This window comes from Poecile atricapillus, unplaced genomic scaffold, assembly GCF_030490865.1.
Source record: "Poecile atricapillus isolate bPoeAtr1 unplaced genomic scaffold, bPoeAtr1.hap1 scaffold_270, whole genome shotgun sequence".
NCBI classification, from domain to species: domain Eukaryota; kingdom Metazoa; phylum Chordata; class Aves; order Passeriformes; family Paridae; genus Poecile; species Poecile atricapillus.
The window spans coordinates 1-14507 of NW_026709073.1; the positions used below are offsets into that span (position 1 = coordinate 1).

Sequence of the window (14507 nt, forward strand, 5' to 3'; positions counted from 1 at the left end):
TCAAAAAATCCCGAATTTTGACCCAAATTTGGCTCTAAAATCCCCCCAAAATCCTCCCAAAAATTCCCAGTTTCCTCCCAAATTTCCCCAAAAATCCTGAAAATTTGACATCAAAATTCCCAAAAATCCCCCCAAAAATCCTGAAAATTTCAGACCAAAATTCCCAAAAATCCCCCCAAAAATCCCAATTTTAGACCCAAATTTCCCAAAAAATCCCGAATTTTGACCCAAATTTGGCCCAAAAATCCCCCCAAAAATCCCGAATTTTGACCCAAATTTCCCCAAAAATCCCCCCAAAAATCCCCCCAAAAATCCCAAATTTTGGTCCCAAAATTCCCCAAAAATCCAAAATTTTGGTCCCAAATTTCCCCAATAATCCCAATTTTTGACCCAAATTTCCCCCAAAAATCCCCCAAAAATCCCCTCAAAAATCCCGAATTTTGACCCAAATTTCCCCAAAAATCCCGAAAATTTGAGACCAAAATCCCCAAAAATCCCCCCAAAAATCCCGAATTTTGACCCAAATTTGGCCCAAAAATCCCCCCAAAAATCCTGAATTTTGGTCCCAAATTTCCCCCCAAAAATCCCAAATTTCTCCCCAAAAATCCCGAATTTTGATCCAAATTTGGCCCTAAAATCCCCCACAAAAATCCCCACAAAAATCCCAAATTTTGACCCAAATTTCCCCAAAAATCCTGAAAATTTGACACCAAAATTCCCCAAAATCCCCCCAAAAATCCCAATTTTTGACCCAAATTTGGCCCAAAAATCCCCCCAAAAATCCCCCAAAAAATCCCGAATTTTGACCCAAATTTCCCCAAAAATCCCCCCAAAAATCCCCCCAAAATCCCGAATTTTAGACCCAAATTTCCCAAAAAATCCCGAATTTTGACCCAAATTTGGCCCAAAAATCCCCTCAAAAATCCCAATTTTTGACCCAAATTTCCCCAAAAATCCTGAAAATTTCAGACCAAAATTCCCAAAAATCCCCCCAAAAATTCCCCCAAAAATCCCCAAATTTGAGACCAAAATCCCCAAAAATCCCCTTAAAAATCCCAATTTTTGACCCAAATTTGGCCCAAAAATCCCCCCAAAAATCCTGAATTTTGACCCAAATTCCCCCAAAAAATCCCAAATTCCCCCAAAAATCCTGAAAATTTGACAACAAAATTCCCAAAAATCCCCCCAAAAATCCTGAAAATTTCAGACCAAAATCCCCAAAAATCCCCCCAAAAATCCCAATTTTTGACCCAAATTTAGCCCAAAAATCCCCCCAAAAATCCCAAATTTTGGTCCCAAATTTCCCCCCAAAAATCCTGAATTTTGACCCAAATTTGGCCCAAAAAATCCCAAATTTCCCCCCAAAAATCCCAAATTTTGACCCAAATTTGCCCAAAAATCCTGAAAATTTGACACCAAAATTCCCAAAAATCCCCCCAAAAATCCTGAAAATTTCAGACCAAAATTCCCAAAAATCCCCCCAAAAATCCCAATTTTTGACCCAAATTTGGCCCAAAAATCCCCTCAAAAATCCCAATTTTTGACCCAAATTTCCCCAAAAATCCCCCCAAAAATCCCCCCAAAATCCCGAATTTTAGACCCAAATTTCCCAAAAAATCCCGAATTTTGACCCAAATTTGGCCCAAAAATCCCCCCAAAAATCCTGAATTTTGACCCAAATTTCCCCAAAAATCCTGAAAATTTGACACCAAAATTCCCAAAAATCCCCCCAAAAATCACAAATTTTGGTCCCAAATTTCCCCCCAAAAATCCCAAATTTCTCCCCAAAAATCCCGAATTTTGACTCAAATTTCCCAAAAAATCCCCCCAAAATTCCTGAATTTTGACCCAAATTTGGCCCTAAAATCTCCCCAAAAATCCCCCCCAAAATCCCGAAAATTTCAGATGAAAATTCCCAAAAATCCCCCCAAAAATCCCAATTTTAGACACAAATTTCCCCAAAAATCCCGAATTTTGACCCCAAATTTCCCCAAAAATCCCCCCAAAAATCTCCCCAAAATCCCGAATTTTGGTCCCAAAATTTCCCCCAAAAATTCCGAATTTTTGACCAAGTTTCCCTAAAAATCCCCCCAAAAATCCCCAAAAAATCCCAAATTTCAGTCCCAAAATTCCTCCAAAAATCCCGAATTTTGGTCCCAAATTTCCCCAAAAATCCTGAAAATTTGACACCAAAATTCCCAAAAATCCCCCCAAAAATCCTGAAAATTTCAGACCAAAATTCCCAAAATTCCCCCCAAAAATCCCAATTTTTGACCCAAATTTGGCCCTAAAATCTCCCCAAAAATCCCAAATTTTTACCCAAATTTCCCCAAAAATCCCCCTAAAAATCCACCCCAAAATCCCAAAAATTTCAGATGAAAATTCCCAAAAATCCCCCCAAAAATCACAAATTTTGGTCCCAAATTTCCCCCCAAAAATCCCGATTTTTGACCCAAATTTGGCCCAAAAATCCCCCCAAAAATCCCAAATTTTGACCCAAATTTCCCCCAAAAATCCCCCCAAAAATTCCCAAAAAATCCCCCAAAAAATCCCCCAAAAATTCCCAAAAATCCCCCAAAATTCCCAAAAAATCCCCAAAAGTACCCAAAAAATCCCCCAAAAATTCCAAAAAAATCCCCCCAAAATCCCCCAAAAAATCCCCAAAAATTCCCAAAAAATCCCCAAAAATCACAAAAAAAATTCCCCAAAAAATTCCCAAAAATCCCCAAAAAATCCCCAAAAGTTCCCAAAAAATTCCCAAAAAATCCCCAAAAAATTCCCCAAAAATCCCCCAAAAAAATCCCAAAAATTCCCCAAAAATTCCCCAAAAAACCCAAAAAAATTCCCCAAAAAATTCCCAAAAAATTCCCAAAAAATTCCCCAAAAAATTCCAAAAAAATTCCCCAAAAAATCCCCAAAAAATCCCCAAAAATCCCCTCAAAAAATCCCAAAAAATTCCCAAAAAAATTCCCAAAACTTCCCCAAAAAAATTCCCCAAAAATCCCCCAAAAAATCCCAATTTTTGACCCAAATTTGGCCCAAAAATCCCCCCCAAAATTCCCAAAAAATCCCCAAAAAAATCCCCAAAAAAATTCACAAAAAATTCCCCAAAAAATCCCCCAAAAAATCCCAAAAAATCCCAAAAAATTCCCCAAAAATCCCCAAAAATCACAAAAAATCCCCAAAAATCACAGAAAATCCCCCCCAAAATTCCCCCAAAATTCCCCAAAAATCCCAAAAAATTCCCAAAAAATCCCCAAAAATTCCCAAAAAATTCCCCCCAAAAATCCCCAAAAATTCCCAAAAATCCCCCAAAAAATCCCAAAAAAAATCCCCAAAAAAACCCCCAAAAATCTCAATTTTTTCCCATTTTTCACCCATTTTTTCCCCGATTTTCACCCAATTTTCGCCCCCTCCCCCATTTTAGGACCCCCCAAATTCGGGAGACCCCTCCCCAAATTCGGGGGACCCCTCCTCACCCGTGTGGGGGGGCAGGATCCAGGAATTGCAGCGGATTTGGTAGAGCAAGACCTCGTTGCCGAAATCCCGGCGGTCGCTGCGACCCCCCAGGACCACCAGGGTGTCCCCCAAAATCGCGGCAGCGTGGAAAAAATGGGGTCGGGGCTGCAAAAAAAACCCCCCAAAATTTTAGGAGACCCCTCCCCAAAATTGAGAGAATCCCCCCAAAAAAAACCCCGAAAAAATCCGACCAGAAATGGCCCAAATCTGAGGAAAATGAGCCCAAAAAATGGAATTTTAACCCCCAAAATCGCATTGAAAATCCCCAAAATCTCATTTAAATTCCCCAAAATCCGATTTAATTCCCATTTTAAACCCCAAAATCCCATTTTTTCCCCAAAATCTCATTAAAATTCCCCAAAATCCAATTTAATTCCCATTTCAACCCCAAAAATTCCCATTTTTTCACCCAAAAATTCCATTTTAACCCAAAAATCCCCATTTTAACCCCAAAAATTCCCATTTTGACCCCCAAAAATCCCATTTAAATCCCATTTTAACCCCAAAAATTCCCATTTTAATCCCAAAAATTCAATTTTAACCCAAAAATCCCCATTTTAACCCCAAAAATTCCCATTTTGACCCCAAAAAATTCCCTTTAAATCCCCAAAATTCCCATTTAAATCCCATTTTAACCCCAAAAATCCAATTTAATCTCCCAAAATCTCATTTAAATCCAATTTAAACCCCCAAAAATCCCATTTTTCCCCCCAAAATCTCATTTAAACCCCCCAAAATCCGATTTAATTCCCATTTTAAACCCCAAATTCTCATGGAAAATGAGACCACCAGGGTGTCCCCCAAAATCGCGGCAGCGTGGAAAAAATGGGGTCGGGGCTGTAAAAAAAACCCCCCAAAATTTTAGGAGACCCCTCCCCAAAATGAAGAGAATCCCCCCAAAAAAAACCCCGAAAAAATCCGACCAGAAATGGCCCAAATCTGAGGAAAATGAACCCAAAAAATGGAATTTTAACCCCCAAAATCGCATTGAAAATCCCCAAAATCTCATTTAAATCCCCCAAAATCTCATTAAAATTCCCCAAAATCCAATTTAATTCCCATTTAAACCCCCAAAAATCCCATTTTTTCCCCCAAATTCTCATTAAAATTCCCCAAAATCCAATTTAATTCCCATTTTTTCACCAAAAAATCTCATTGAAAATGCCCAAAATCTCCTTAAAATTCCCCAAAAATCCCATTTAAACGCCAAAAATCCCATTTTTCCCCCAAAATCTCATTTAAGCCCCCCAAAATCCGATTTAATTCCCATTTAAACCCCCCAAAATCCCATTTAATTCCCATTTAAACCCCCAAAAATCCCATTTTTTCCCCCAAAATCTCATTAAAATTCCCCAAAATTCAATTTAATTCCCATTTTAAACCCCAAAATCTCATTGAAAATCCCCAAAATCCCATTTAAATCCCATTTTAACCCCAAAAATTCCGATTTTAACCCAAAAATTCCAATTTTAACCCCAAAAATTCCCATTTTAACCCCTAAAATCCCATTAAAATCCCATTTAATCCCCAAAAATTCCCATTTAAATCCCATTTTAACCCCCAAAATTCCCATTTCTTCCCCCAAAATTCCCATTTTGATCCCAAAAATTCCCATTTTAACCCCAAAAATCCCATTTAAATCCCATTTTTTCACCAAAAAATCCCATTTTAATCCCATTTTTTCCCCCAAAATTCCCATTTTATTCCCAAATTTTCCCAAAATTCCCATTTTTCCCCCCAAAAATCCCATTTAATTCCCATTTTAACCCCAAAAAAATCCCATTTAAATCCCATTTTTATCCCATTTTTTCACCAAAAATTCGCATTTCTTCACTTAAAATTCCCCCAAAATTCCCATTTTATCCCAAAAATTCCCAAATTTTCCCAAAATTCCCATTTTTTCCCCCAAAATTCCCATTTTAACCCCAAAAATTCCCATTTTGACCCCCAAAAATCCCATTTAAATCCCATTTTAACCCCAAAAATTCCCATTTTAATCCCATTTTAACCCCAAATTCCCATTTTTTCCCCCAAAATTCCCAAATTTTTCCCAAAATTCCCATTTTTTCACCCAAAATTCCCATTTAAATCCCATTTAACCCTTAAAATCCCATTTAAATCCCATTTAAACCCCCAAAAATCCCATTTTTTCCCCCAAAATCTCATTAAAATTCCCCAAAATCCGATTTAATTCCCATTTTAAACCCCAAAATCGCATTGAAAATCCCCAAAATCTCATTAAAATTCCCTAAAATCCAATTTAATTCCAATTTTAAACCCCAAAATCTCATTGAAAATCCCCAAAATCTCATTTAAAACCCCAAAAATCGCATTGAAAATCCCCAAAATCTCATTAAAATTCCCCAAAATCCAATTTAATTCCCATTTTAAACCCCAAAATCGCATTGAAAATCCCCAAAATCTCATTTAAATCCAATTTAAACCCCAAAAATCCCATTTTTTCCCCAAAATCCCATTTAAACCCCCCAAAATCCAATTTAATTCCCATTTAACCCCCAAAATCCCATTTTTTCCCCCAAAATCTCATTAAAATTCCCCAAAATCCAATTTAATTCCCATTTTAAACCCCAAAATCGCATTGAAAATCCCCAAAATCTCATTTAAATCCCATTTTAACCCCAAAAATTCCCATTTTAACCCAAAAATCCCATTTTAACCCCCAAAAATCCCATTTTCCCCCCAAAATTCCCAAATTTCCCAAAATTCCCACTTTTTCCCCCAAACTTCCCATTTTAACCCCAAAAATTCCCATTTAACCCCAAAAATTCCCTTAAATCCCGTTTAACCCCAAAAAATCCCATTAAATCCCATTTTAACCCTAAAAAATCCCATTTTTCACCAAAAATCCCCATTTTTTCACCCAAAATTCCCATTTTCCCCCCAAATTCCAATTTAACCCCCAAAATTCCCAATTTTCACCCAAAATTCCCATTTAAATCCCATTTAACCCCAAAAAATCCCATTTAAATCCCATTTTTTCACCAAAAAATCCCATTTTAATCCCATTTTTCACCAAAAAATCCCATTTTTTCACCCAAAATTCCCAAATTTTCCCAAAATTCCCATTTTAACACCAAAAATTCCCATTTTAACCCCAAAAATTCCCATTTAAATCCCATTTTAACCCCCAAAATTCCCATTTTTCCCCCAAAATTCCCAAATTTTTCCCAAAATTCCCATTTTTTCCCCCAAAAATCCCATTTAAATCCCATTTAACCCAAAAAAATCCCATTTAAATCCCATTTTAACCCCCAAAAATCCCATTTAAATCCCATTTTTTCACCCAAATTTCCCATTTTATTCCCAAATTTTCCCAAAATTCCCATTTTTTCACCCAAAATCCCATTTTAACCCCTTAAATTCCCTTTAAATCCCCCAAAAAATCCCATTTAAATCCCATTTTTTCACCAAAAAATCCCATTTTTCACCTAAAATTCCCAAATTTTCCCAAAATTCCCATTTAAATCCCATTTTAACCCCTTAAATTCCCTTTAAATCCCAAAAAATCCCATTTAAATCCCATTTTAACCCTAAAAAATCCTATTTTTTCACCAAAAATCTCCATTTTTTCACCCAAAATTCCCAAATTTTCCCAAAATTCCCATTTTTTCACCCAAAATCCTATTTTAACCCCTAAAATACAATTTAAATCCCCCCAAAAATCCCATTTAAATCCCATTTTAACCCTAAAAAATCCCATTTTTCCCCCCCAAAATTCCATTTTTTCACCAAAAAATCCCATTTTCCCCCCAAAATCCCATTTTAACCCCAAAATTCCCATTTTTTCACCCAAAATTCCCATTTAAATCCCATTTTAGCCCCAAAAAATCCCATTTAAATCCCCCAAAAAATTTGCATTTTTTCACCAAAAATCCCCATTTTTCCCCCCAAAAATCTCCATTTTTTCACCAAAAATTCCCAAATTTTCACCAAAAATCCCCAAATTTTCCCAAAATTCCCATTTTTTCCCCCAAATTCCCCCACCTTTTCCCCCCTGGCCGGTGCCAGCAGGCTCCAGGTGAGCCGAGGAAGATGAAGAGCCCCCCTCAAACCCCCCAAAATCCCATTTTAATCCCATTTTTTCACCAAAAAATCCCATTTTTTCACCCAAAATTCCCAAATTTTCCCAAAATTCCCATTTTTTCACCCAAAAATTCCATTTAAATCCCATTTTAACCCTTAAAATCCCATTTAAATCCCACTTTAACCCCTAAAATTCCCATTTTTCCCCCCAAAATTCCCAATTTTTTCCAAAATTCCCATTTTTTCACCCAAAAATTCCATTTAAATCCCATTTTAACCCCTTAAATTCCCTTTAAATCAAAAAAAAATCCCATTTAATTCCCATTTTTTCACCAAAAAAATCCCATTTTTTCACCCAAAATTCCCATTTTTTCACCCAAAATTCCCAAATTTTCCCAAAATTCCCATTTTTTCACCCAAAATCCCATTTTAACCCCTTAAATTCCCTTTAAATCCCCCAAAAAATCCCATTTAAATCCCATTTTAACCCCAAAAAATCCCATTTAAATCCCATTTTTTCACCAAAAAATCCCATTTTTTCACCCAAAATTCCCAAATTTTCCCAAAATTCCCATTTTTTCCCCCAAATTCCCCCACCTTTTCCCCCCTGGCCGGTGCCAGGAGGCTCCAGGTGAGCCGAGGAAGATGAAGAGCCCCCCTCAAACCCCCCAAAATCCCCATTTTAACCCCAAAAAATCCCATTTAAATCCCATTTTTTCACCAAAATTCCCATTTTTTCACCCAAAATTCCCAAATTTTCCCAAAATTCCCATTTTTTCCCCCAAAAATTCCATTTAAATCCCATTTTAACCCCTAAAATTCCCTTTAAATCCAAAAAAAAATCCCATTTAAATCCCATTTTAACCCTAAAAATTCCCATTTTTTCACCAAAAATCTCCATTTTTTCACCAAAAATTCCCAAATTTTCACCAAAAATTCCCAATTTTTTCCCAAAATTCCCATTTTTTCACCCAAAATTCCCATTTAAATCCCATTTTAACCCCTTAAATTCCCTTTAAATCCCCAAAAAATCCCATTTAAATCCCATTTTAACCCTAAAAATTCCCATTTTTTCACCCAAAATCCCATTTTTTCACCCAAAATTCCCATTTTCCCCCCAAAATCCCATTTTAACCCCAAAATTCCCATTTTTTCACCCAAAATTCCCATTAAAATCCCATTTTAGCCCCCAAAATCCCATTTAAATCCCAAAAAAATTCGCATTTTTTCACCAAAAATCCCCATTTTTCCCCCCAAAAATTCCATTTTTTCACCAAAAATTCCCATTTTTTCACCCAAAATTCCCAATTTTTCCCAAAATTCCCATTTTTTCACCCAAAATTCCCATTTAAATCCCATTTTAACCCTTAAAATCCCATTTAATTCCCATTTAACCCCAAAAAATCCCATTTAAATCCCATTTTTATCCCATTTTTTCACCAAAAATTCGCATTTTTTCACTTAAAATTCCCCCAAAATTCCCATTTTATCCCAAAAATTCCCAAATTTTCCCAAAATTCCCATTTTTTCACCCAAAATTCCCATTTTAACCCCAAAAACTCCCTTTAAATCCCAAAAAAATCCCATTTAAATCCCATTTTAACCCTAAAAAATCCCATTTTTTCACCCAAAATCCCATTTTAACCCCAAAATTCCCATTTTCCCCCCAAAATCCCATTTTAACCCCAAAAATTCCCATTTTTTCACCCAAAATTCCCATTTAAATCCCATTTTAGCCCCAAAAAAATCCCATTTAAATCCCCAAAAATTCGCATTTTTTCACCAAAAATCCCCATTTTTCCCCCAAAAAATTCCCATTTTTTCACCAAAAAATCCCATTTTTTCACCCAAAATTCCCAAATTTTCCCAAAATTCCCATTTTTTCCCCCAAATTCCCCCACCTTTTCCCCCCTGGCCGGTGCCAGCAGGCTCCAGGTGAGCCGAGGAAGATGAAGAGCCCCCCTCAAACCCCCCAAAATCCCATTTTAATCCCATTTTTTCACCAAAAAATCCCATTTTTTCACCCAAACTTCCCAAATTTTTCCCAAAATTCCCATTTTTTCACCCAAAATTCCCATTTAAATCCCATTTTAACCCTTAAAATCCCATTTAATTCCCATTTAACCCCAAAAAATCCCATTTAAATCCCATTTTTATCCCATTTTTTCACCAAAAATTCGCATTTTTTCACTTAAAATTCCTCCAAAATTCCCATTTTATCCCAAAAATTCCCAAATTTTCCCAAAATTCCCATTTTTTCACCCAAAATCCTATTTTAACCCCTAAAATACAATTTAAATCCCCCAAAAAATCCCATTTAAATCCCATTTTAACCCTAAAAAATCCCATTTTTTCACCAAAAATCTCCATTTTTTTCACCCAAAATTCCCAAATTTTCCCAAAATTCCCATTTTTTCACCCAAAATCCCATTTTAACCCCTAAAATACAATTTAAATCCCCCAAAAAATCCCATTTAAATCCCATTTTAACCCTAAAAAATCCCATTTTTTCACCAAAAATCCCCATTTTTTCACCAAAAATTCCATTTTTTCACCCAAAATTCCCAAATTTTCCCAAAATTCCCATTTTTTCACCCAAAATTCCCCCACCTTTTCCCCCCTGGCCGGTGCCAGCAGGCTCCAGGTGAGCCGAGGAAGATGAAGAGCCCCCCTCAAACCCCCCAAAATCCCCATTTTAACCCAAAATCCCATTTTAATCCCATTTTTTCACCCAAAATTCCCATTTTTTCACCCAAAATTCCCGAATTTTCCCAAAATTCCCATTTTTTCACCCAAAATTCCCATTTTAACCCAAAATTCCCATTTTAACCCCAAAAATTCCCATTTTAACCCCAAAAAATCCCATTTTAATCCCATTTTTTCACCCAAAATTCCCATTTTTTCACCCAAAATTCCCAAATTTTCCCAAAATTCCCATTTTTTCACCCAAAATTCCCATTTTAACCCCAAAAATTCCCATTTTAACCCCAGAAATTCCCTTTAAATCCCCAAAAAAATCCCATTTAAATCCCATTTTAACCCCCAAAATTCCCATTTCTTCACCCAAAACTCCCAAATTTTTCCCAAAATTCCCATTTCTTCACCCAAAAATTCCCAAATTTTTCCCAAAATTCCCATTTTTCACCCAAAAATTCCATTTAAATCCCATTTTAACCCCTTAAATTCCCTTTAAATCCCCCAAAAAATCCCATTTAAATCCCATTTTAACCCTAAAAAATCCTATTTTTTCACCAAAATCCCCATTTTTTCACCCAAAATTCCCAAATTTTCACCTAAAATTCCCAATTTTTTCCCAAAATTCCCATTTTTTCACCCAAAAATTCCATTTAAATCCCATTTTAACCCCTTAAATTCCCTTTAAATCCAAAAAAAATCCCATTTAAATCCCATTTTAACCCTAAAAAATCCCATTTTTTCACCAAAAATCTCCATTTTTTCACCCAAAATCCCCAAATTTTCCCAAAATTCCCATTTTTCACCCGAAATTCCCATTTTAACCCCTTAAATTCCCTTTAAATCCCCCAAAAAATCCCATTTAAATCCCATTTTTTCACCAAAAAAATTCCATTTTTTCACCAAAAATCTCCATTTTTTCACCAAAAATTCCCAAATTTTCACCCAAAATCCCCAAATTTTCCCAAAATTCCCATTTTTTCCCCCAAATTCCCCCACCTTTTCCCCCCTGGCCGGTGCCAGGAGGCTCCAGGTGAGCCGAGGAAGATGAAGAGCCCCCCTCAAACCCCCCAAAATCCCCATTTTAACCCAAAATCCCATTTTAATCCCATTTTTTCACCCAAAATTCCCATTTTTTCACCCAAAATTCCCGAATTTTCCCAAAATTCCCATTTTTCACCCAAAATTCCCATTTTAACCCAAAATTCCCATTTTAACCCCAAAAATTCCCTTTAAATCCAAAAAAAATCCCATTTAAATCCCATTTTTTCACCAAAAAATCCCATTTTTCCACCCAAAATTCCCAAATTTTCCCCAAATTCCCAAATTTTCACCTAAAATTCCCAAATTTTCCCAAAATTCCCACTTTTTCACCCAAAATTCCCATTTTAACCCCAAAAATTCCCATTTTAACCCTAAAATTTCTATTTTAATCCCCAAAAAATTCCCTTTAAATCCCAAAAAATCCCATTTAAATCCCATTTTAACCCCCAAAAATTCCCATTTTTCCCCCCAAAATTCCCAATTTTTTCCCAAAATTCCCATTTTTTCACCCAAAAATTCCATTTAAATCCCATTTTAACCCCTTAAATTCCCTTTAAATCCCCAAAAAATCCCATTTAAATCCCATTTTAACCCCAAAAAATCCCATTTAAATCCCCAAAATTCCCATTTCTTCACCCAAAATTCCCAAATTTTCCCAAAACTCCCATTTTTTCACCCAAAATCCCATTTTAACCCAAAAAATTCCCTTTAAATCCCCCCAAAAAAACCCATTTAAATCCCATTTTAACCCTAAAAAATCCCATTTTTTCACCCAAAATCCCCATTTTTTCACCCAAAATTCCCATTTTCCCCCCAAAATCCCATTTTAACCCCAAAATTCCCATTTTTTCACCCAAAATTCCCATTTAAATCCCATTTTAGCCCCAAAAAATCCCATTTAAATCCCCCCAAAATTCGCATTTTTTCACCAAAAATCCCCATTTTTCCCCCCAAAAATTCCATTTTTTCACCAAAAATTCCCATTTTTTCACCCAAAATTCCCAAATTTTCCCAAAATTCCCATTTTTTCACCCAAAATTCCCATTTAAATCCCATTTAATCCCCAAAAATCCCATTTAAATCCCCAAAAAATCCCATTTAAATCCCATTTTAACCCTAAAAAATCCCATTTTTTCACCCAAAATCCCCATTTTTTCACCCAAAATTCCCATTTTCACCCCAAAATCCCATTTTAACCCCAAAATTCCCATTTTTTCACCCAAAATTCCCATTTAAATCCCATTTTAGCCCCCAAAAATCTCATTTAAATCCCCCAAAAATTCGCATTTTTTCACCAAAAATCCCCATTTTTGCCCCCAAAAATTCCATTTTTTCACCAAAAAATCCATTTTTTCACCCAAAATTCCCAAATTTTCCCAAAATTCCCTTTTTTTCCCCCAAATTCCCCCACCTTTTCCCCCCTGGCCGGTGCCAGCAGGCTCCAGGTGAGCCGAGGAAGATGAAGAGCCCCCCTCAAACCCCCCAAAATCCCCATTTTAACCCAAAATTCCCATTTAAATCCCATTTTTTCACCAAAATTCCCATTTTTTCACCCAAAATTCCCAATTTTTTCCCAAAATTCCCATTTTTTCACCCAAAATTCCATTTAAATCCCATTTTAACCCTTAAATTCCCTTTAAATCCCAAAAAAATCCCATTTAAATCCCATTTTTTCACCAAAAAAATCCCATTTTTCCCCCAAAAAATCCCATTTTTTCACTAAAAAATCCCCCAAAATTCCCAAATTTTCCCAAAATTCCCATTTTTTCCCCCAAATTCCCCCACCTTTTCCCCCCTGGCCGGTGCCAGCAGGCTCCAGGTGAGCCGAGGAAGATGAAGAGCCCCCCTCAAACCCCCCAAAATCCCCATTTTAATCCCATTTTTTCACCCAAAATTCCCATTTTTTCACCCAAAATTCCCGAATTTTCCCAAAATTCCCACTTTTTCACCCAAAATTCACGTTTTAACCCCAAAATTTCCATTTTAATCCCTAAAATACAATTTAAATCCCTAAAAAATCCCATTTAAATCCCATTTTAACCCCAAAAAATCCCATTTTTTCCCCCAAAATTCCCAAATTTTCCCAAAATTCCCATTTTTTCACCCAAAAATTCCATTTAAATCCCATTTTAACCCCTTAAATTCCCTTTAAATCCAAAAAAAATCCCATTTAAATCCCATTTTTCCCCCAAAAAAATCCCATTTTTTCACCAAAAATCTCCATTTTTTCACCCAAAATTCCCAAATTTTCCCAAAATTCCCATTTTTTCACCCAAAATCCTATTTTAACCCCTAAAATACAATTTAAATCCCCCAAAAAATCCCATTTAAATCCCATTTTTTCACCAAAAAATCCCATTTTTCCCCCAAAAAATCCCATTTTTTCACAAAAAAATCCCCAAAAATTCCCAAATTTTCCCAAAATTCCCATTTTTTCCCCCAAATTCCCCCACCTTTTCCCCCCTGGCCGGTGCCAGGAGGCTCCAGGTGAGCCGAGGAAGATGAAGAGCCCCCCTCAAACCCCCCAAAATCCCCATTTTAACCCAAAATCCCATTGAAATCCCATTTTTTTATCAAAAATTCCCATTTTTCCCCCCAAAATTCCCAAATTTTTCCCCAAATTCCCATTTTTTCACCCAAAAATCCCATTTAAATCCCATTTAATCCCCAAAAATCCCATTTAAATCCCATTTTAACCCCAAAAAATCCCATTTAAATCCCCAAAATTCCCATTTCTTCACCCAAAATTCCCAAATTTTCCCAAAATTCCCATTTTTTCACCCAAAATCCCATTTTAACCCCTTAAATTCCTTTTAAATCCCCCAAAAAATCCCATTTAAATCCCATTTTAACCCTAAAAAATCCCATTTTTTCACCAAAAATCCCCATTTTTTCACCCAAAATTCCCAAATTTTCACCCAAAATTCCCAAATTTTCCCAAAATTCCCATTTTTTCCCCCAAATTCCCCCACCTTTTCCCCCCTGGCCGGTGCCAGCAGGCTCCAGGTGAGCCGAGGAAGATGAAGAGCCCCCCTCAAACCCCCCCAAAATCCCCATTTTAACCCAAAATCCCATTTAAATCCCATTTTTTTATCAAAAATTCCCATTTTTTCACCAAAAATTCCCAAATTTTCCCAAAATTCCCATTTTTTCACCCAAAAATTCCATTTAAATCCCATTTTAACCCCTTAAATTCCCTTTAAATC

The 14507-nt window shown here is 36.2% G+C and overlaps 1 protein-coding gene across 1 annotated transcript in view; it reads right to left on the reverse strand.

The window, feature by feature from the left end:
- Positions 1-3479: 3479 nt before the first annotated feature.
- Positions 3480-14507, reverse strand: part of LOC131574367 (multiple epidermal growth factor-like domains protein 8) — a gene marked incomplete at both ends in the record, with an annotated part of 41126 nt that continues 30098 nt past the window's right edge. The window contains one exon of the mRNA XM_058828807.1: positions 3480-3624. Coding sequence (XP_058684790.1) covers positions 3480-3624 — 145 coding nt within the window. The remainder of the gene's footprint in view (positions 3625-14507) is intronic.